General features: G+C 36.2%; 1 protein-coding gene and 1 long non-coding RNA gene across 8 annotated transcripts in view; one reads left to right on the top strand and one right to left on the bottom strand.

Moving 5' to 3' along the window:
• Window positions 1–3,247, bottom strand: part of LOC143268673 (uncharacterized) — a 39,140-nt gene extending 35,893 nt beyond the window's left edge. The window contains exon 1 of the long non-coding RNA XR_013044741.1: window positions 3,131–3,247. This is a non-coding gene — a long non-coding RNA (uncharacterized LOC143268673). The remainder of the gene's footprint in view (window positions 1–3,130) is intronic.
• LOC121822746 (uncharacterized) overlaps window positions 1–23,916 on the top strand; it is a 73,690-nt gene that overhangs the window by 1,283 nt on the left and 48,491 nt on the right. For 6 of the 7 annotated variants that reach the window (XR_006063954.2, XR_013044737.1, XR_006063955.2 and 3 more), the window contains exon 2: window positions 1,095–1,155. Coding sequence is in view for 1 of the 7 variants with exons in the window: in XM_076551871.1 (XP_076407986.1) it covers window positions 1,095–1,155 (61 nt within the window). In the remaining 6 variants the exon portion in view is untranslated. Of the gene's footprint in view, window positions 1–1,094; window positions 1,156–11,642; window positions 11,837–23,916 lie in introns of those variants that run through there. The other variant, XR_013044738.1, reaches the window with a different exon arrangement.

Below are 23,916 nucleotides of genomic sequence, written 5' to 3'. Positions count from 1 at the left end.
CATATGACTCATAACTCCATGATGCTCCTTTCCAGTATTTCCAAGATGTCTTAAGAATCATCCCCAGCTGATTATAGTATGGCAGACCAGCTAGTAATATTATGGCGTCATACCAGCTGCTGTCTCAGAGGGAGAAAAGAAAAAAGGATACAATTCCAACTGTACAATATCATTTCTAGGGAGGAATATATCTCTCCTATGCTTTCCCTCTGTATCTTATTGCCAGAAACGGATTCCAGAACACCCCTGGATTCAATCAGGCAAATTAAAATGAGAACGTAATAGCTGGTTTTGCACCCAACATAAAAATATCATCGTTTAGGTAGTTTTCAAAACGATTCACTGGCTTTGTCATACCACAGCTGTAGTTGTGTAAGAGAGGGGGCTGACCAAGGAATAAAGAGGATTAAAATTGACACATAGTTTGAGAAGTCGATCTTCAAACCGCAGAAACAACAAGTGTTGCGAACTCGACATAATTCATCTTGACTCTCAACTTACTGAATCAGTCTCCACCACTCATAAGTGAAAGCACTTGATTCACTGTTTCAAGCTTTCAAAAAAAGGCTTTCTCTGTAATCTTTCTCTGTATCATTTATTTGATGTTTGGAGTTAACCGATTTAGAATTAGTCTGTTTTTAATTAAAGTTTTTTACTTAAAATTTAATGAGTTTTCAACCCATATCTCTGTTTCTTGTATCATAGACTTTCCCCATAGTTCTATTCTTTTGTTTGTTTGTTTGTTTTGTTTTGTCTTTGTTTTTGTTTTTGAAGACAGGGTTTCTCTGTGTAGCTTTGCGCCTTTTCCTCGAACTCACTTGGTAGCCCAGGCTGGCCTCGAACTCACAAAGATCAGCCTAGCTCTGCCTCCCGAGTGAGTGCTGGGATTAAAGGCGTGCACCACCACTGCCCGGCTCTATTCTTATTGATATCTTTTGATGTGTGTACAGTAACACTTTAGTACACTAATGCCTACCACAAAAGATGACTTCCATAATGCATGGAGAAGTACTCTTCCTTTCCACTGACATTTGTGTGAGGCATGAGGCTTGGGTCACACACTTGAATTGGTCTTATTCCTTTTACTTCTGTAGATGCACTGAACTCCTATCTTACATGGAACCTGTGCTCAATGAACACTGGACCATTTTTAAGGTAACTACTTATAAGCCAATTGGTGATATTCTTGTTTTATCTCTTTGAACATATAATTACATAGTATATGTATATCAGAGTAATATTAAACCAAATAATTAGGTTTTTTATAATATCTACTCATGCCAACATTATAATTATTAGCATTTTGTTGTTTTTAGTATTTTCAATACTCTGAAATCTCATTAGATTTTAAATTGGTGAAGTTTGTCTGTTATTCAGTTTCTAATAAATCATGATATGCTGTACCTTCATCAGTGTTATGAAAATATCACTAAAAAACTATTCACAAGAAAAGGTCATTATTTCATGCTCAGTTGGTAAGTTGGAGTGGTTGGTTAATATTAAATAGCTACTTACAGCCAATAACTTCCAAGTTCAAATGTATTAATCACCCAACATTTTGATCATGTTTTCGTAAAGAAAAGCAATATGATAAAGTTGTTGAACATTTTTGCTGAAATGAAAATCTATACCCTTTACCCTATTCCTTAAATCTATGGGCTCAGTTATCACAAATAAAAAGAGCAGGAGGCTGGGCTTGTATCTCAGGGTAAGAGTGTTTGGTTAGTATGTAGAAAGCCCTCAAACTGCCAAAAACTAATGAGTAAATAAACAAAGAACCAAATTTAACTTGACTAATATAAATAAATTACTTAGTTATGGTTTCATTTTACCCATTTTCCCTGAGGCTAATGTTCAATTGCTTCATTGACTTCCAAAACTTATCTTTATGATTTTGAGAAAAAGACAGAGGACAAAAACATCTTATACCAATTCTTCTGATGTAGTTATGAAGCATATTCGTGAACATTACTAATGATGGCTTCCCAAAGATATCTTTACATTTTTTCAGAATCACTAGAGCCAGAAGTTTCTACCCCATCATAAATAACTCAAAAATATATATGCGTTTTACTCCTTTTAAAAGACATGCTGTCAAATTCTATTCTTTTTGAAAAAAAAAAGTGCCATTGATTTTTGCAGTATCAACTATTTTCCTGCACCTATAAATAAATTATCCATTCCTTCTATCATTACAGTGAGTAGATGCAAGTCTAGTCTCTCTGTCCCACTGTAACAGATACTGTGGAAGCCTTAACCCACTGCATTGAACTCCAAACAGCTGTTAGGCAATAAACTTACTAAACTTTTTGCTTCATTGCTTTTGGAAAATACAGAAAATACATCCCAAAAGACTGTCATTATAAACTACTTTGAAAAATAGGTAGTAGGAATTAGAGCTGGGCTGGTACATACTGTTTGCCTAGCAAATAGCATTTCTAGGCCACTAGTAGAATGTAGAATGAGCTGCAAGGAACTTTGTGAAGCTGTTCTAAGCATGTCATAGTTCTCTTCTCTTCTATTAAATAACAACAATGGATGTCAGGGTGATAATCAATCCCCAGAGAGACTGACAAGAAATAAAGCACAGAAATCTAGACTCAGAGAATACGATCCTCACCTTGGCTGTATCACTCAAGCAAAAGCCATACATTACTTAAGGCTTGGGTCACCTCATCTTTAAAATGAGACACCTAAGCCCCAAATACACACTTCTTTATTTCCACAATTCAGTCATTTTAAGTTATCAACCTTTTTCACATTTAAATTTTTTGATATGTTGGTTGATTTCTCTGACTTTTGAATAATCAAAAGCTGTTGAATATCATGAATACCAGCATATCCTGTTCCTGACTCCTTTTTCACCTGTATGAGACCACAGTCTATCTGAACTGATAAACTGAATCTTTGGCATTCAACACACTGCATACTTACAATGACTAATCTTTATCAATCACCAAAGTTTGTGGTGGTAACTTTGAAATAGTTGTTGATAATGTAGTTATTTCATCCAATTGCAACAAAAGAATTTAGTAAGTGTTTGAAGTGTGTGTGTGTGTGATTATATTATTTGATAATTGTACATTTTCTAAGATAAGATTAAATACAAATCTAGAGGAGTCAACATCACCTCATGAATGGAGCGATTGTCCATAATCAAGCAACTTTGAAGCTTTCTGCAGGACCAGGGGGAGCAATCAGCTCTGCTCTGTGTCACTATCTGTAGAGCTGTGCTTCTGGAGGTTTTGAAATTGCTGCTGTTTGCATAGTTGAAGATAGAGAGAAAAGCTTGTTTTCCCACTCACATTTCATTGATTGCTTGTTCTTCACTGATAGTTTCTGACACTTTGTCTCTTTGGCAGCTGGACTTTTTACCTGGCTGATGTGGAGTGGTTTCATTAGGCTCTCATTGATTTTGCAATCGAAGGGCTCAATGCTAGGATGTGTCTCACAATTTATACTTCTTTCTTCTTTTTCTCTGGATGGTGTCAGAATAATTAATTCTGTATTTAAATGCCAACATGGTAAAATGGTCAAACCGGTTGCAATGCAGTATTCGTTTCTTATCTAAAGGAAAGGTATTTCCTACATCATTCCTTGCCAAAACCTACCTTGCAAAAGTTGATTATTAAAAAGAAGTTATAAAAGTTTATGTAATTCCCTTCAGAAGTTAATCAATGGCTTTTAAAGATGGAAGACAATATTACATCATGCAACTCAAACAGACTCATGAATAATTTTATGACTCTTCTTTTATTTAATGTTTTCCCCGTGGTGAACCATACAGTTGAATACTTAACTATGTGTGCATGCCTGTATTTATTTTCTGTCCATGAACTTTTGCATTATGACTTTCCACCATTTAGACAATATTTTTGGTTCTTTCCTTTATAAAAAATGTTTTTAAAGTCAAAATTACAACTTGAAACATGTAGTAGTTTTTTTTTTTAATCAAACTCAATATACCTACTGCCCTATTGTAAGAAAAATACAGCATGTTTGACTTTCCATATGAAAACCCCAAGACTTAATGAGCTAAAGAAAGTCCTAAGTGAAATCAACTGGCCTATTATTTTGTTGTCCATGGGATTTAATAACCATGTGGAAAGCATTGTTCAGAAAACTAGTGGGTGGCCCCTTCAGGTGAAATCTGAAAGGTACCGGCAAGGGAGGATGGGAACCTCCTCTCTCTATTCATCTTTAATCTCCTTCTTTCATGAGCATTGCTAAATTCATAGCTTTGAGTTGATTAAATTAAAAATTCAATTAAATACATATTTTTAAGTGGACACACTTGCTTTGAATGGAAAAGCATCTTTTGAAATACAATCAGTTTTCAGAAGTAATATTTGGTGTGTACAGCCTTTGCTATTTTCTATAAATTATTTAGCATGTTTTAAATTAGAAAATTTAATACACACTCCAAAGATCAAAGGACCAATAGCTAAAAGCTGAATAAGAATATCTTCATGCAATTTTCTATTATTCTCTTACATTGAGGATGAAAGACTATCAAGACTACTGTGGCCAAAGAAAATATCCTTTTATCATTTTCAAGTAATTTTTTTATATCTTTCTCCCTATAGTAATCATTCTTTAATGAATACCTCTTCTTATTTATTTTTAATCAAATACACACATAATAAGTAATTCCTATGATTCTTTATTTTGGAAAAATGTCTTGGGCCTCTAATACTAAATATATTCTTTAAATTACTTTAGTATTATCTTCAATAAAGGCATCATGAAATGTGTGCATATGTAATTATATATGTATATATAATTAGAAGGTTTTTTATGTGATTCTAAATGATACTGTTAATGTGTTAGATCTAAAGCAACTTGTAATATTACATATTTTGAAGCCTATATGTGAGTTTTATGCTTTAAAGATGCAAAATGGTAATTTCCATAGTAAAATACAAAGTGAAGTAACATCAATGATATGTTAGAATTTACTCGAAGAATAGTTTCTCAGAAATAAAGCATGTTAAAGATTCCAAAGAATAGGCAAAAAGAATTCTGAATTACATTCCTCTGTCAGCCACCTCCACGAAGGAGACAAAACTCTAGATTTCATCACCACCTATCATTTGATTTGGATTATTATAAAGTCTAAATTTGACATGTTACGTACAGAGTGAAGAGATGTTCAAAGTTACAACTGAAATTTGAACCAAGAATTTTCTCCTATTTAATTCCTGGTAGTTAGCATATCATTTAGATTTCTTTGTGCTCAGTGAATACTTATTAATTTTAGTTTTGTTGATTTAGTTTGTGATTTCTATGAAACAGTGCCAAAGCAGATGCAAAAGTTAAAGCATCATGCATGATACAGTCTGAGGCTCTTGCTGACTGCACCACATTATACTTATACTTAAGACTTAGTCAAGGGATCAAAGGGTGTTTCTGTAATTATCTTCTTAAGAGCCGCAAATGCTTTGTGCATTCCAGAACAGTCAGTGTAGGGTGTTCTATTCTGCATGTAGATGCATTGGTTTACATATCTTATGGATATATCATGCACAGTAGCCAGAGCAGAGTGTGTTGCCCCTACAAGTCAACCTTTTTTCTTCTAGTATTAAGTACTGTAAAAATTGATGATTTTTTTTGACAATTTCTTAGTTCATGCCAACACAATAAAAACATAATTTTTGTTAAAAATATAAGCGCATTAGAAAAATTTCCAGCCATAGATCATTTGAGAAGATGAGAGATTTTGATTATTTATACTTTTAAATTATTAACTTGATGATAGATGCACTACAAAATCTTTTTGCAAACTAGCTACTAAGATATTATTAAAAATTCTGTTTTATGCTTAAAAGATGGTGCAGGGTTTAAGACTGTGCATGCAAAATTTAACTAGGAGTCATGAGAACTTTAGTTCATGCAACTTCTTCCTGTATTGTTCATCTAGTATACACTAACAATATTTGCTGATTAAAACTGATTAAAGGCATTTCTAAGCCTTTCTTATATATAAACAATATTTTGATAAATAATAAATTTACTATTTGGTTAATACAGTAAATTCATATAAGAAAGAATGATTTAGATACCTATATATTAAGTATCCTACAAAGGCACAATGTGAATTTGTGACCATATAAACAAACTATTTATTTTGGCCATAAAAAGATGGACACAGTCAGGTTTAGGGCCTATTCTTAATGAATAGTGCAGTTCTTTTAATGTTGCATGCCAGATTTGTGTAATGATCAGTTTTAATCAATGCTAAATAATTTCATAGATCTTAACATAAAGTATGGGTTGTTAAATGCTAATTTTAATATTTATTTTGATGTGTAATTTCTGCAATACTTAAGAAAAGTATTTTGACAGGGAGTTTCTTTGATAGAACTCTATCACACAAATAAGATGTGGCTGCTTTTCATGAAAGAGTGAACCAGGAAGTTAAATTCTCCTTTAGTCTCTTGTAATTATGTTGAGACTGCTTTGAATTTTGAAAATGATTGTAAATGATGAGACCCCTCCAGTTTTGAATCTTAAAAAATAGCATACTGGGCAGGAGAAATGGCTCAGGGCTTAAGAATGCTTAAGGCTCTTGTAGAGAACAAGGTTTCAATATCTAGCACCCGCATGGCAAGTCACAACTACCTGTAACTCAGTTCAAGAGGTCTGATATCTTCCCCTTGATAATGAAGTCATCTACACATAGAGAATACAGACTCAATTATGCTTTCACACATACACTTGAAAAAACCCACAAATTTAAAAATGAGCATATTCTTTTATAGAATTTGTCAATACTGGTAAATTTTTTTTTCTTTAAGACTGTGGTGATATTTTATTTGTGCCGAAATGTGTTGATATTTTTGTTTGTGCTTTAATAAATAAATCTTGCCTGGAGATCAGAGGAATAGGAACAGCCACTATACGTAAACAAAGAAGCTAGGCAATGTTAGCACACGCCTTTAATCTTATCACTTGGCAAGAAGGATCTCTATGTGTTCAAGGCCACAGTGGAAACAGAGCCAGGTGTGGTAGCACACACCTTAAATTCCAAAACTAGTTGACCATGAAGGTCTGGAGGGCTGTACAGACAGACAGGAAGTAACAGAGCTGTGTAGGAAGAGGAAGTGATGTAGCTGAATAGAGAGAGCACATCAGATGGCAGAACAGCAAGGCATAAAGATGTGGGTAGACAGGAAGTATCTCACATTTGGAAGCTGCAGAGTTGGTGAGGTAAGGTTGGCTAGTGGCTTTCCCTATTTCCTAGATCTCTCTAAGGCTTTCATCCCTATATTTGGCTCTGTGTTTTTTATTTAATAAGACCATTTAGAAATTCATCTACATAAGACATACATATTTTCAGACTCAGGAGAGATCATAGATCTTTCTTGTCCCAGCCCTTCTGTAACACACACACACACACACACACACACACACACACACACACACACACACAAATGTGCACAACTAGGGATGCTTAAGGAATGCAATTAACCAACACTTGCTCCATCAGTTTAGTGCTTGGTTTTGTTTGGTTCATTTATCTTCACGGTATAAAACATACATACTAAACTTTGTCTGATATCCAAAGACATCTTTTATGAAGAGTTGAAATGACTATTATATTCAAATAAGCTGCCTTTCCTTTTCTTTCTCAACTTCTGGTGTTCCTTTTTTTTTTTTTCATATCAAGCTTCAACATCTAAAAGTAGTATTCAGGGGATCCTTTCATAAAGACAGAATCATTATGACATCAAGATTTATGTAAATGCCCATTGAAGAGTCTATGCATTTATTCAGAATTTCAGTGAGATCTTAAGATGTCATTTAATTTCCTAAAATAACAACAGTTAAATTGTGCTGTGGAATGGTCTGTATGTTAAATTGCTCTGATTGGTCAATAAATAAAACACTGATTGGCCAGTGGCCAGGCAGGAAGTATAGGCGGGACTAACAGAGAGGAGAATTGGAATAGGAAGGCAGAGGGAGAGACTGCCAGCCACCGCCATGACAAGCAGCATGTGTAGACGCCAGTAAGCCACAAGCCACGTGGCAAGGTATAGATTTATGGAAATGGATTAATTTAAGCTATAAAACAGATAGCAAGAAGCCTGCCACGGCCATACAGTTTGTAAGCAATATAAGTCTCTGTGTTTACTTGGTTGGATCTGAGCTGGCTGTGGGACTGGTGGGTGACAGGTTTGTCCTGACTGTGGGCAAGGCAGGAAAACTCTAGCTATAAAATTGAAAGATTGAATTTCTAAGTGAATTGGTGTTATTCCTTACAGTGCTTTTCAGGTTTACAGAGAGCTGAGTAGGGAGCATGAAGAACATATATACATGCCCATCCCTTCAGTGGCCTCAGCTTATGAACACCCTTATAATGTGCAGTATAAATGATCAGTCTTTATCAAAACATGAGGGCTGATAAGGTCCAACATACATAGGAGAGTTCATTATTTGTGTTATATATTTCTATATGTTTGCTCAAGTACCAGTCTTATATCCATTATCTTTCCTACCAACCACTTTGATTTCCCTAAAAGTCCCTTGTGTTGAAACTCCTGTCCCCAGCACCTAGCACCCACTCACACTTTTGTTATCTTTATAGTCTTGCCGTTCTAGTTCTAGTGAGTTATGCAGTAACTTCTTCAGACTGGCTTGCTGTAATTAGCACAATGTGTTAAAAGCCCCACTTCATTAGTACCTTGATGTTTGGTGGAAAGACCACAGTGTGTTTATCCAGTCACTCAGGAGGGGACTTGTCAGATACTCCCAGGTTTTCATGAAGCCCTCATAGTCTTTGGTTAGGAGGCTTTACTGTGTGTGCAAGATTTCACGAGTTTGGGTGTATACAAAAGCCAGAGAGTGTGGTAAGACTACGTGTTGGCATGTAACCAAACATTTTTCAAAATAGTTGTACTATTTAGAATTCTTCTTCTACTAGAAGTGAGGGCTTCTATACCTTCCAGATATAAGCCTATTCTTGATGTTAATGTTCTGTATTTTAGTTACTTTCATAGGTACACAGTGGTATCTCGATTTTATTTTGAAAATATCCCAATGACATATCATATAAAACATTATTTCATGGCTATTGACATGTATTTATCTTCATTGACAATATATCTGTTCAGAAACGTCAGAGAAAACATACTATATTACATAAAGGAATTGATAAATTTGGTTCCATTAAAATGATTTTTAGTCTTCTTCAGTGAAAGACAATATAAATACAGCTGGGAAAATCACCCAAGCAGGGACAACATATTGAAAACACTTATTTAAAAAAGAATTTTTATAATGTTTTCAAGATATACAAAGACTTTTTATAGTGCACAATAAAAAACCTTATTAAAAGTAGGCAAAATATCTGAACAATTAATATTTTTAATTAGCAATAACCACTTTATATTTAATAAATTTAAGATTAAATATAGAACTTTATTAAAACTGATGACCTATTTAGTTCTTTGCAAATTTTCTAGCTTCCCTTAAAAAAGGGAATCATTTTGATCTCAAAAAATAAAATAATGGTTTTAAAGTCAACTTCAATTTACTAGGAAAGGAAATATAATACAACATTAGGAAATATGATAAAAATTCTCATAGTAAATATTACTATCAATAGGGATAAATAAAGGCCAAAGCAATGCTACTAACCTGGGATGGTGGCTCAAAATACTCTTGTGAAACCAATAATTTATTGACTGAGTAGGAAGATGAGAAGTTTGAAGCCAATCTGAGCTGTAGAGTTGGTGGCCCTCACGCATTGCTCAGCAAGAGACTGTCACAAGACAAAACAACATTAAAATAAGGAATATGGCTTTTATTTTGTTTAATCCTTTCCTGCCCACACCTATAACCCCCCCTCATACACACAGAGACACAGGCACACACACACACACACACACACACACACACACACACGCACACACACACACTCACACACACACACACACAATATGATATATTTCTTTATAGCTAAGACTCCATTGTGTCTTAGCAATACGTTTTCTTTATCTGTTCATCTGTTGATGGGCATCCTGACTGGTTCCAAAGCTTGACTAATGTGGATATTGCAGCAGTAACACAAATGCACAAATCTGACTTTGTTATGCTGGTGTAGACTTCTTTGAGTATATATACAAAGCAGAAAGAATGACTCATATGGTGATTCTATTCTTAACATACAAACACACACACATACATATACACACACATATATACATATATATGTATATATACATCACACACACACACACACACACACACACACACACACACACACACACACACATATTTCCAGGTTGGCTATCATAGTGATTAGAGTAGTTTACATTCTCTTTTTTTTTCTTGTTGTTGTTGTTGTTGTTTTGGGGTTTTTTTGGAGTAGTTTACATTCTCAACGACAATGTATAATGTCTCCTCTTCCCTCATGTTCACTAGCATTTCTTCTTATTTGTTTTGTGTAGAATAGCCATTACAACCTACTTGAGTTGTAATTTCAATGTAGTCTTAATTTGGAGTTAGGTAATGATATAGGATTTTGCATATTTTTGATATATTTATTGGAGATATATATTCTTTTGAGAGATTTTTGTTCCTTTTATTTGCCTGTTTTTAACTGGATAACTTATGCATTTGGTGTTCAAGATTTTGAGTTACTTATAGTTTCTAGATTTCAAGTTCCCTGTCAATGTCTAGCTGAGAAACATTTCTCCCACTCTGCTGCTGTGTCTTCCTTTACTCTGCTGATCCTTTGCTTTCTCATGGGGAAAATTTGGAACTTCATTCGGTCCCATTTCCAGTTCTTCCATTTACTTTGCAAGCTAGCTCAGTCCTCCCAGAACAATCTGTATCTTGAAAGATCTGTGTTTTTTTTTTCTGGTATTTTCAAAATTAATTTTTCACTATAAAAAGTATGTGACATATGTTGAGCTAATTTTCATATGAGAGGAGAAGGAAGATATACTGACATTCTACCCGTGAATAATAACTGTCTCAGCACCATTTACTGAGGAGGATATCTTTTCTTCAATATAGATTTTTAAAAAGATTTGTCAAAAACCAGAAGGCTGTGTGTGTGTGTGTGTGTGTGTGTGTGTGTGTGTGTGTGTGTGTGTGCATATTTACGAATCTTCTACTCTCTCAGTCTACTTGTCTATTTTTGTGTCAATACTATTCTCTTTTAGTGCTTTATCTTCATAAGTTTAACTTGGACTCAAGTACTGAGATACCAGCATCATTAGTCATTTTGATTATGATTTATTTAGCTATTCAGAATCAGCTTTGTTTTCAAATGAAAAATCCATTTTCAAAACAATAATTTGGTCAATTCATGAACATGAGGTGCTTCATATTTTCTAATATATTTTTTAATTTCTTCAGAGTTTTAAAATTTTCATTATAGAAGCCTTCTACCTCCTTTTTAGATTTACTTTTCTGGAACTATTAGGAGCGATGTGTTTTCCTGATTTCATTCTCAGATAACACAGAGCAGGATAGCAAGCTTTGCCCCAGCAAAGCAGATGTTGTAAGCCTGTGTAATCCCCACATGCACAGCTCTGATGTCCCTGACTGCAGGACTGTTTGTCAAGGTATCCTAATGTCTACCCCTTGTGCTCTCTGATTATCACGCACCTATTCCTCTTTGTCTGCTCTAGGTTGCTGTGAGATGGGGAAACAGAGCATGAAGTCAGCTAAAATGACAGCAACCCAAATCAGAAGACATGTGTTTTCAGCTTCAGAGAAGTCGGCATTTAATCAGCATTTAGGAGCTTGATTATAATTTACAAGGAATGATTTTGTTCTGTTGACTTTTATGCACCATTTTCAGTATTAAATTTATTATTTCATGTCAGAAGTTCAAAAGGAGTTTGTTTACTGTTAACAGATTCTGAGTATTTCTGTAAGGTTGCACACATTTTCAACTGAAATAAGCTCTGAGCTTTGTAAGTCAATTAAGATCCAGGAAGTGCATTTTTGCTTCCTGACCAGGAGGAAGCCACCATAGTACAATATTCTGACTCCTTGGAGAGTCATTTTTTTTTCCTTAATGGGTTTTACTTGAGTGATCCATTCTAGTTATGTAAGATGCAACACAATTAAACACGCTTCCATGTGGCTTTGCACACATGTACACGTGTATCAGAAACAATGCAAGTTGCTTCCTTAAATAGCCTGAAAAAAGGAACAAGCAATGCACACACATCCCCAATAGCCACTTGAGTGGAGAAGAGCACAGAGGCTGGATAGGAAAAGAAGAACCTTAACAGAGGGAAATGGCAAGGCTCAGGGAAACGAGGTCGATTGTTTCTTTAAGGTTAGGAGTCATAAGGCTGATGGGCGAGCTGGGAGCTGGAGATGCGATTTGAAAAGAGTCAATTATGTCCAGAGAGGCAGGGAAGTGGTTCCAGATGGCAGGTAAAACACAGGAGAAAAGGAAAGTGGTGGAGTGGATAGAGGTGAAGAGGGTGAGGGGTGCCTAGATAAAGAGACTAGGGAGACTTCTAAATCTGAATTTAATGATAGAATAAAATAGGCACACAAAAAAGCGAATGTTCTGAAACAATTTTCAGTAACTATCTAATATAATTCAAGATCAGAGGTTTAAGTATATTTGCAACTACTGGGGGTACCAATAACATCACCCTTCACAGCAACCTCTTCTGCCCTAACATCGCTCCATCACCATCACGCCCAAGCCCTATATATAAAACAAGGAACATTCGGCTTATAGTTCATATATAAAATAGCTCAGTGTGCTTCTTCAATATTGCTTAAATTTATAATCAATATTATTGCTTATTTTAACAGAAAAATACAATTAAGTTATAAATCCTTGTTTTCCAGACTTCAACTGAATATCCTATAACACACAAATTTTTCTTGTAAGGTTTAAGAATCCTCTTATAGAAATGTTTTCTTTAGTCTCTACCTACTACTAAGTAACAGGTACATCATAGATATTTCTTGATTATAACCTTGTATCTTTTATTCTAAATAATCTCCTTCTTTAGATAGAAGCTGCCAACTTTAGGTAGCATATTTGTATCTCCATTCCCATTTACAGGTGGGGAATCTTCTTTTATAGAAAGCCAGACACTGAGCACAGTAAATTTACATTGAGACGATATGGATGCATTGGATACTCATTATTTTACACTCTATTGAGAACATAGTAAGGGTTAGACATCATACTATGTAATAAGGACATAACAATTACTGATGTCAAGCTTCTACTCTCTAGACATGTGAGAACATAGAATTCAGAATGAATCCACAAAATCAAGTAAAATGTTGTCAAGAAACTATATAGGTTAACATACAATATCTTGTGCTCTTTACTAATCAGGGCTTCTGGAATGGTTCCCATCGATCCTACGAGTACCAAGTAACTGTAACACATGCAGGGCCAGAACTATGTCATCTCACTCAGATGACAAAACAGTCAGTCTTAATTTTTTCCTGTAGCTGTCAAGTTGGGTGTCTCAGAACAGCATATTCGAGATCCTAGAAAATGATTTTACAATCTCTGCCCTGGTCAGTATTTCACACTGAGCTACTCCCTGAATCACTTTGAAGTTTCTGTCTCTGGAAGTTAGGATACTGTAACTTGGCTAAGAAATACTTGAGTGACAACTATTATATAAACTATTATATCAAGTGGTTTTTATGCTCTCATATCAAGGATGGATAAAGCAACCAGTAGGAGGAAAGGGGTGCCAAAAGTAGATGAAAGAGCCAGAGACAGCCCCTGCTCCCACTGTTAAGAGTCTCATTAGAACACCAAGTTTGTAATGTATATGCAGAGGACCTAGCACAGACAGGTACAGGATCTGTAGTTGTCGTTTCAATCTCTGTGGGCTCCTATGAGCCCTGGTTAGTTGATACTGTGGGCTGTGTTCTCATGGTGTTCTCCACCCCTCTGGTTCCTACAGTCCTTCCTCCCACTCTTTGATGGGGTTTCCTGAGCCCTGCCTAATGTTTGACTGTGGATCTCTGCATCTGTTTTTATTTGCTGAATGAAGCCTCTCTGATGATGATTATGCTAGGCTCCAGTCTACTAGTATAGTAGAATATCATTGGGAATTATTTATTGACTTTTTGTTTTGTTCTTTGTTACAGTTTATTTTTGTTTGTTTTGTTTCTTTTTGCCATATCACATTTAGTTCTTTTAAGAATTAATGTTAACAGTGGAACTGGAATACCAAATTAGGCACAAAATCTTTGACCTACAATTTTTTTTTTCTGCCTACAAGATGTGCGGGACTAATGGTGTTGTAGAACATGTGGGAGCAGACATGTCTCATTGTCCAGAAAGTCTAAGTTTTTAAAACATTTTCAATTTCATATTCGGTAGGTCGATGAAGTGTTTGAAGATTATCTACCTAACTGAAATATATCTATGTATAGCAGGAATCTTCAAAGTTCTTATTAATAAAATCAAACCCGAGGCCAGTTATTGGGGTCAATGCTGGTAGATCAGAGAGACAGAACAAGCCACAGCTATCTCACCTTGCCAATTCGTCAGCTGGTCCTGTTTCCTCAGACTGGAAGCTTCTGTGTCCTCATCCCAATGGCTCTCAGCTGAACTGCTGCTGGAAAGCCTGAAGCTTAACCAGTCACATTCTTAACCAGCCAAATGCTTAACCAGCCAAATGTTTCTAGTTTCTGGTCCTCACGCCTTATATATCTTTCTGCTTTCTACCACCACTCCCTGGGATTAAAGGCTGGCTTTCTGGGATTAAAGGTGTGTGCCACCATGCTTGGCTATTTCCAATGTGGTCTTGAACTCAGAGATCCAGAGGGATTTCTATCTCTGGAATGCTAGGATTAAAGGTGTGAATGCCACTATTTTCTAGCCTTTGTATTTAGTGGCTGTCTGTTCTCTGACCCCAGATAAATTTATTAGAGTACACAATATTTTGGGGAACACAATACCACCACATCTATGTATATCTAGAAAACTTAACTAACATGACTATAAGTTTGATTATCATAGATGACTAATTATTAAACCTTATTTCTTAATTATATATTACAATTTCAATGAGCTGCACAAACATAACACCTTAAGAGTAGAAATAACATACAGTATAACAAAATTAACCTTAAAATTATATCAATAAACTAAAATCCATAGCAATGTAAAATATTTTAAACATATTGTTGCTTTTGAAAAGTAGATTCAATAATCTACCCTTTCATCTTATCATATCTATACTATCCTCTTTTCTTTTTTAGAAAGAGATTGCATTTCTAACCAACCCCCTTTAAATAAAAATAAACATTTATAAACAATTTTGAGAATTTGGGTGTAGCTTTTCATACTACTTCTTGCTGGTTTGGGGCACTCACTGCTAATCTTATGGGGATCCTGAGAAAATTAAGAATTATAGTTAAATCTTGGTTGTAGTCTGTGGGGATGGATCATCTCAGCCAGTTGATTTGAAACTGATTTTGGATGTTGAATAATCTGGGCCATGGTATCATCTTGGAGACCTTTCAGGGGGTCTTGTATGATCAAACCACATTAACCTGGAAGCAATCCATAGGTTCTAATCTTCTGTAGAAACAAAAGCAGAACCTCCTTTCCAAAGTAACGTATCCTTAGACATGAATTTTGAAGTCAAGATACCTTTGAAATATACATACTGGTTGAACTGGTTAGCCCATACAATCAAATGTCTCTGTGCAGTTAAAAATCCCATAGGTATAATAATATGAAGTATCCAGCTTCTTTGTGCAATTATCATTTTACATGGCATAACTTTTATATTACTGTTACTGTGTCTTTAAAGACTTTATTTTTTTAAAAAAAAACTATTTCTTTTTTAAATTTAATTTTATTTTACAATACAATTCAGTTCTAGATAGCCATGGATTCCCTTGTTCTCCCCCCTCCTGCCCCCTCCCCTTCCCCCCCCAGCTTACTCCCCATTCCCACCTCCTCCAGGGCAAAGCCTACCCTGAGGACTGAGATTGACCTGGTAGACTCAGTCCAGGCAGGTCCAGTCCCCTCCTCCCAGGCTGAGCCAAGCGTCCCTGCATAAGCCCCAAGTTTCAAACAGCCAACTCATGCAATGAGCACAGGACCCAGTCCCACTGCCTGGATGCCTCCCAAACAGATCAAGCCAATCAACTGTCTCACCCATTCAGAGGGCCTGATCCAGTTGGGGGCTCCTCAGCCATTGGTTCAGAGTTCATGTGTTTCCATTCATTGGGCTATTTGTCCCTATGCTTTATCCAACCTTGGTTTCAACAATTCTCACTCATATAAACCCTTCTCTTTCTCGCTAATTAGACTCCTGGAGCTCCACCAGAGTAGGTCAGTTCCGGGTGTCTCTCAACCATTGCCAGCAGTCTATTGTGGGGGTATCTTTGTGGATTTCTGTGGGCCTCTCTAGCACTTTGCTTCTTCCTGTTCTCATGTGGTCTTCATTTACCATGGTCTCCTATTCCTTGTTCTCCCTCTCTGTTCTTGATCCAGCTGGGATCTCCCATTCCCCCAAGCTCTCTTTCCCTCGACCCTTGCCCTTCATTAAACCCACTCATGTCCAGGCTGTTCATGTAGATCTCATCCATTTCTCTGTCATTGGGCGATCCCCGGGTCTTTCTTGGGGTCCTGTTTTCCAGGTAGCCTCCCTGGTGATGTGAGTAGCAGTCCAGTCATCCTTGTTCCACATCTAGTATCCTCAAGTGTCTGTCCTTTTCCTCTCTCTTCCAAGCCTATGTGCATTTTTGCACATAGTATAAACCATTTAGAGGTTTATTCCATCTGAATCTGTTGTTTTGTGTATCTATAATCCTTTTCTGATCATTGTAAACTGCAGCATGGCTAAGATTGAAGCAGCAGCCCTGGCTGTTGACTCCACCCATCTCAGCTTCCCAACATGACAATGGTAACCAAGAGAGTCATGCTTAACCCGCCAACTCTGGGGTCCATGCTGCCACCAGGTAGAGTACAGCTAGCCCATGAACCCTTTTTGTCTGTATGCGCAAAAGCTAAATCTGCCATGCAACTTGTTGTGCAGCTTGGAGACACCTCTGTGTACTGAGGCAGGAATCTGCCATGCCATAGGTCAAGCCCACAGGCTGCAGTTTGTCTGAGAGACACAACTAGGAATCGGCATTTGGCTCCATTATAGAACCCTTTTTTAAAAAGTCTCTCAGTTTCAGGTGGAAACTTGAGCTAACACATTGGGCGGCCAAATGTAGCAGGAAGTTTTCTCTGGTCCCACCCAGCCTCTTGGTCCCACAGCCACTTATAAAATAATCACTTGGAGGCTTAATATTATTCACAAACTGTATGAATAGCTAGCTAGCTCTTATATCTTAAATTAACCCATTTCTATTAATCTATGTTTTGCCATGTGTTCCGTGGCTAACTGGTCTGCTGGCATGTTGTTCCTTGGGCAGCAGGCTGGCATCTCTCTTCAGACTCTGCCTTTCCCTTTCCTGTCTCTCTCTATGGATTTCCCACTTGCCTCTAAGCTGCTCTTCCATAGGCCAAAGCAGCTTATTTATTAACCAATCATAGCAATACATATTCACAGCATACAGAAAGATATTTCACAGCAAAGGAGGGCTATGTGGGAGGGTCTGGAGGGAGAAAAGAGAAAGGGAAATGATGTAATTATAATATCAAAAAATAAAACAAAAAGTTTAAGCTTTCTCATCACAACAGTATAGTTTCTTCCAAAATAGATATTGCATACTAGAAATGTTCAATTCAGTTTAATAATAATATGCTGTTTTAGTCCAGTAACTAAAATGCTTTTGGCAGACAGAAATTATTGATCCGTCACCAATCTGAAACAATAGTATTCTAGATAAACTTAATATTTATGTGTGATTTATTTTAGACTCAATCTTAATAGCTTTACTCATGTAAAGCTATGAAGCTTTACTCACTTTACCAGGCATTTATATTTTCCTGTCATGCCATTTTGTAGTTCAAACATCACCAGTTTACTTTTCTTCATCTCATAGAGTTAACTGACTACTCTCCAAGAATAAACCTACTATGCTGATATTGGGTAAATTCAGTCTTCCCTGCTCTCCATCTCCCTGCCTTCCCTCCCATCCCTTCTCTCCTGTCTTCCCTCCTCTTTTCTCCTTTCTTCCTTTCTTTTATCCTTTTTTCCTTCCCCTCTTCTCCCCCCCCCCTCTCTCCTCTCCCATTTTGAAGGAGATTGAACCTTGGGCCTTGCACGTAATGTACAAGAATTCTGTTCCCACCATCTAAATTGAAAACCATGGAATGGTTTTCTTTAATCTTATCTGACATCCATTTTTCATCATAAGGAATATTTTGTTCATTCAGTCCTCGTTTACTTGGATAATTCTAAGTATACACTGCCTTCCTTCCTATGCTTTCATGCAGTATTTCACAGCATTACTGCTACAGGCTTATAACTTTATGAATAAGGTGCACATGTATTTACCTCATGAAGGATGTAAAAAATGGTTAAATTTTCTCTTTTCTTGCTTATACTTCCTTTTTAGAACACAAGCTACCTCCTTTGAGTTTAAATTTCTAATCATGTACCTGGATGAATTATCCCAGTTATTGATTAGTGGGTAAAATCAAGAGAAGTCTTTAGAGTTTTGATTGCATGGCATGATAGTAGCTCATATTTGAATGAAATCAGTTGCTCCTCGTGTGTAACTAGTAGTCCCTGTATCTATTAACCACCAAGAATGACAAAAACTGAATGAAGCCAAAGTTGACTGCAATTTGTAGCCTTCAATAAATTGGACCTGAAAGGGGTCTGTTGCCTGTGAAAACGTCTGCTTGAAAACTCTGACAAGGAGGAAATCCCTGAGTCAGCTGGTGAAGCATTATTCCATAATCACCTTCCTGGACTGAAAATGAATTCTTCAGAAACACTGAAGTGCAATGTAGAAACAGGATGTAGCATCTACTTTAACATAGAACACAAAGTAAAGGGTGCATGTTAAAGCACAGGATAAAGTCCGTTAGAAAGAAGGGTAGACTTCCACCATCTCCGAAGTAGAACTATATGAAAGCAGACTGGGGACTGAAAATGCTTGTCACAAGAAGGATGGCCATGTCAGGTTGGCTAGCACAAGGCCATCATTGCCTGGGTGCCTCTACATTCTCATGTTTTCATTTCTATGTAACAGTAAGTTACAGTCTATCATTTTCTTAAAGTAAAAATTTAAAATAAACACTGGACACATAATTAAACCAGTTTACATTTTAGCCATTTATAGCATCTTTCAGCTATTGATGTAATAAGGGAAGCAGACCCATAGGTTTTTTTTTTTTGTTGTTGTTGTTGTTGTTTTTCTCCCTATTGCTGGACTTTTTATGGCTCTCCATCATTAAGAAAAGTTTGGAAATGATTGGAAAACAATCTCAGCCTTGTGAATGTCTGAACTAAGTTTTAGTATATTTTAAGTTAGTATTGAGACATGCATTAAAGTTTCAAAATAAGGATCTTTCTAACAGATCTGATTAGCTACACTTCATAGATCTCTTTCAGTGTTCATGAAGTCACAGCAGGATAATAGCTCCCATGATAATAAATGGTAAGTTTTTATTATGTTCACTCTTAGAAATCATAGTGTCAAATCCAGTCTTATAATAACAATTATAATGCTATTTGTAGTAGCAAAGACTACTGAAATAATCAAGCTGCCACTACTGTACTTACACAGCTCTGATACATAGTTTCATTTTGTTCCATTTAGAATTTGTTGCCTTAGTTGTGACTAGACCCAAAGACGCAGATTGTTGACTTGACCCTAAATGATATGCAAATGTTAAAATAGTTTATTCTTACCATAGTGAAGAAAAATTACAGGTCTTGAAATAAACTATCTTTTATCTCATATTTTGATCCCAGGTAGGTTTCTTTGTAAAATATTTGCCAGAAGAAGGAAATGCATTAATTGAATCTTCTTATTCTCACCTTCCATTTGATTTCATTCCAGCTGTGTCCCCTTGGTGAAACCAGTAAGGTTTGCACTTAACAGTTTAAACTGATTGCAAATGTTACTTAATAAGAAAGTAACAGCTCAAAAAAGAGAAATCAATGGAAGTAATACTATAATTAGTATATGCTTCACTCCCCCCACACAAATGACTCTCCTGTCCTTAAGCTATCTGCACATTTGATTCTCAAATTTTTATTCATTTGCTCATTTGATTACATGTCTTTCACATACCATAGAACATTTATATTTAATTCATGCTGCTTAAGCTTCCTGACCTTGTCACCACAGATACTTTGAACCAAACACAGGTTTCTTTATGATCACAGTATCTCTGAGTTCTATTCTTACTCAGTGCCTAAAGATAGAAAGCATCTCTAGACTGTACAATAAAAATCATGGGCATCACAATTGGAAGCTGTGCTGGCTAGATTATGTCAACCTGACACAAACTATAGTTATCTGAAAGGAGAGGAACTCAATAGAGAAAATGCCTCCATAAGATCAGGCTATGGGCAAGACTGTAGAACATTTTCTTAATTAGTGATTGATGGGGAAGGGCCCAGAACATTGTGGGTGGTGTTACCCCTGGACTGGGGGTACATACTTTCTTATACTGGCTTGTACAAGAAAGCAGGCTGAGCAAACCCTGTGAAGCAAGCTAGTAAGCAGCATCCCTCCATGGCTTCTGCATCAGCTCTTTGTAGATGTAACCAATCATCTTTTTAAATAAGAAACACAGAACCAATGCAAAGAAGAAAGACAAGATATCAGACCTAAGAGCCTTATCCGTCTGCTGCAGCTAGCCTTTTCAGCCAAGAGAGATCTACTTCCTGTGTGTTTGTCTTTATATAGACTTTCTGTTCTGCCTTCTCATTGGTTGTAAACCCAACCACATGACTGCCTTGTAACTGCCTGCTTTTACAGACCTCCAGATCTTCTATGGTTGGTATTGAAATTAAAGGTATGTGTCTGGCTGTATCCTTGAACACACAAAGATCTACCTAGCTCTGCCTACCAAGTGCTAAGATTGAAGGCATGCGCCACAAATGCCCAGCTCTGCTATGGCTTGCTATGGCTCTGACCCCCAGGCACTTTTATTTATTAACATACAAATAAAATCACATTTCAGTACAAATAAAATATCACCATAGCTCTTGGCTTCAGGTTTCTGCCTTGCTTGAGTTCCTGTCCTGGTTTCTTTCAGTGATGACAATGATCTGGACGTGTAAGCCAAAGAAACCCTTCCCTCCCCACTTGCTTTTTTGGTCATGGTATTTCATTGAAGCAATAGGAACCCTAACTAAGAAGTAGATAGTGAAATTGTTACAAAAGGCTATTCTACATATGCCAATTGTCCAAGATAAAAAGTGGTCTTTTGGTTTTTTTTTTATTTTATTTTATTTATTTATTTATTTATTTATTTTTTTTTTTTTTGGTTTTTCGAGACAGGGTTTCTCTGTGTAGCTTTGCGCCTTTCCTGGAACTCACTTTGTAGACCAGGCTGGCCTCGAACTCACAGAGATCCACCTGGCTCTGCCTCCCAAGTGCTGGGATTAAAGGCTGTGTGTCACCACCGCCCAGCCTGAAGGGTATTTTTGAAGTACCACCAGGAATAATAAATATGTATATTCTAGTCCTTTATATAAGTAAAGTAGCCTATATAATGACAATAAATCTTTATTAACTACACATCTGACAGACTATTAATATTTAGAATATAAAAAGAATTAAAAAATAAAAATAAGTCTGAAAACTCAAGTAATATATGAGATATGAAATAGACCTTTAGCAAAAGGTAAACTACAAGTGGCCAATACACATGAAATATACTCAATTTTACTAGCTATCAGAAACATGCAAATACAAACTACACTGAGATTCTATCTTATTCTAGCCAGAATGCCAATCATTAAGAAAATAAATAATACAGAATGCTTGGGAGGATATTGGACAAACAGAATCTTATACATTGCTGGTGAGAGTATAAATTAGTCTAGTTGCTATGAAAATCAATATGGGAGTTCCTTAAAAACCAAAAATAGAACCCCTATGTAATATATTCCTACCACTTCTGATTTTATCTTTTGGAAATTTTGATAATAAAGCTATATTACACTCGTTTTTAATATTCTATTCCTGAATGTTAGCAAATTAATTTACTCAAATAAGAACAAAGAATTATTTCACGTACCAAATACTTAGGATGTTCAAAAGCAGCAACTTGTTGATATATTTATAAGAATTTTTTTAATTAAATTACCTATTGCCTTAAATAACCACTCTCTAGAAATAAATTTTGTAAATAGAGGTTCCACAAGATTTGGTACCATCTTATGGATCACACTAACACCTAAAATCCAATGATAATCTCTTAGCATGCTTTAGTTAGGATTTGGGGATATGAAAGTATTCAATCAGTTTTTTAAAAATATTTTTAAAAGTTTTTGAAATTAAAATGTGATTATTTCATTTTTCTTCTTTTCTTTTCCTCTCTTCAATCCCTCCAACATAGCTCCCCGCCATCTTACTACATCTCAAATTTATGGCCTCTGGCCTCTTATCTTTAATTGTATTTTTACACACACACACACACACATACACACACACACACACACTATCCAGGTATAAAATGGTCATGAATTTTGGAGAAGAACATACAACTCTCATGTTATGAAACCAGCATAATTCCAAACCACATTCTGAATATGTATCCTTACACCTGCAGATAAATGTATCTCTCGCCCCTCAATAAAGAAATTTCTCATTGTAACAGATGGAGACCATTACAGAAAAGCTCAACTGACAGAAATGCAGAGAACAGGTGACTGTGTGTTACCCAGCCCCAAACTGATGCAATTACAATGCAATTCCTGCAACCAAAGCTCATGGTTCATCATTGTTACTGTTATTATGATATCTGAAGGGCATTAAAGATAGTTATATACTCAAGAAGAGTAAGTTCAATAATAGAGCTTATAGATGAATTACTAAATGGTCTTATTAAATAGAAAATATGGAGCCAGATATTGGGGTGAAAACCTGAGAGATCAGAGGCATAGGAAAAGCCACAAGCCAACCTCAACTCACCCACACCTCAGCTTCCAAAGACAGCTACTTCCTGTATACCCACATCTAGTTCCTGTATGCCTTTCTGTTCTGCTATCTCATTTGCTCTCTCTGTCCAGCTACATCACTTCCTCTTCCTGCCCAGTTCTGTCACTTCCTGTCTGTCTGTACAGACCTCCAGACCTTTATGGTTAATTAGTGTTGGAATTTAGGTGTGTGTCTGCCTCTGTTCCCAGTATGGCCTTGAACTCACAGAGATCCAGACAAATCCCTGCCTCCTGAGTGATAGGATTAAAGGTGTGTGCTTCCATTGCTTGATTACTATGTTTAATATAGTGGCTGGCTTTTTCCTCTGATCCTCAGATAAACTTTTTGTTTGTTTGTTTGTTTGTTTTTTCTTTTTTGGTTTTTTTTTTGTTTTTGTTTTTTTGGTTTTTTGAGACAGGGTTTCTCTGTGTAGTTTTGTGCCTGTTCTGGAACTCACTTGGTAGCCCAGACTGGCCTCGAACTCACAGAGATCTGCCTGGCTCTGCCTCCCGAGTGCTGGGGTTAAAGGCGTGCGCCACCACCACCCAGCTCTCAGATAAACATTATTGGGTTGCACAAATAAAATATCACCACAAGAGCTGGCAATAATTGTCTCTTTTTTCTTCCTAAATGAGATAGATTATGATATGAAAGTGTAGGCTTTGCAAAGGCTATTCTCGTGTATGAAATCAAGAGAATAGCACATCCCCATAGTATCTGACAGGTAGTTTACTTTATCAATGGCAAACTCGAGTACTAAAATAGCATTCCTAACACTACAAATTAATTTTACAAGGTTGAAAACTGAACTGAAATCCATCTTTCTATAGATATCCTTGGCCTAGAGACAATTTGCTTTTAATCTTCAGTTATACC

This window comes from Peromyscus maniculatus, chromosome 15 (assembly GCF_049852395.1).
Source record: "Peromyscus maniculatus bairdii isolate BWxNUB_F1_BW_parent chromosome 15, HU_Pman_BW_mat_3.1, whole genome shotgun sequence".
Taxonomy (NCBI): Eukaryota; Metazoa; Chordata; class Mammalia; order Rodentia; family Cricetidae; genus Peromyscus; species Peromyscus maniculatus.
The sequence above is the reverse complement of the archived record's forward strand: the minus strand, read 5'-3'. Positions and strand labels throughout refer to the sequence as shown.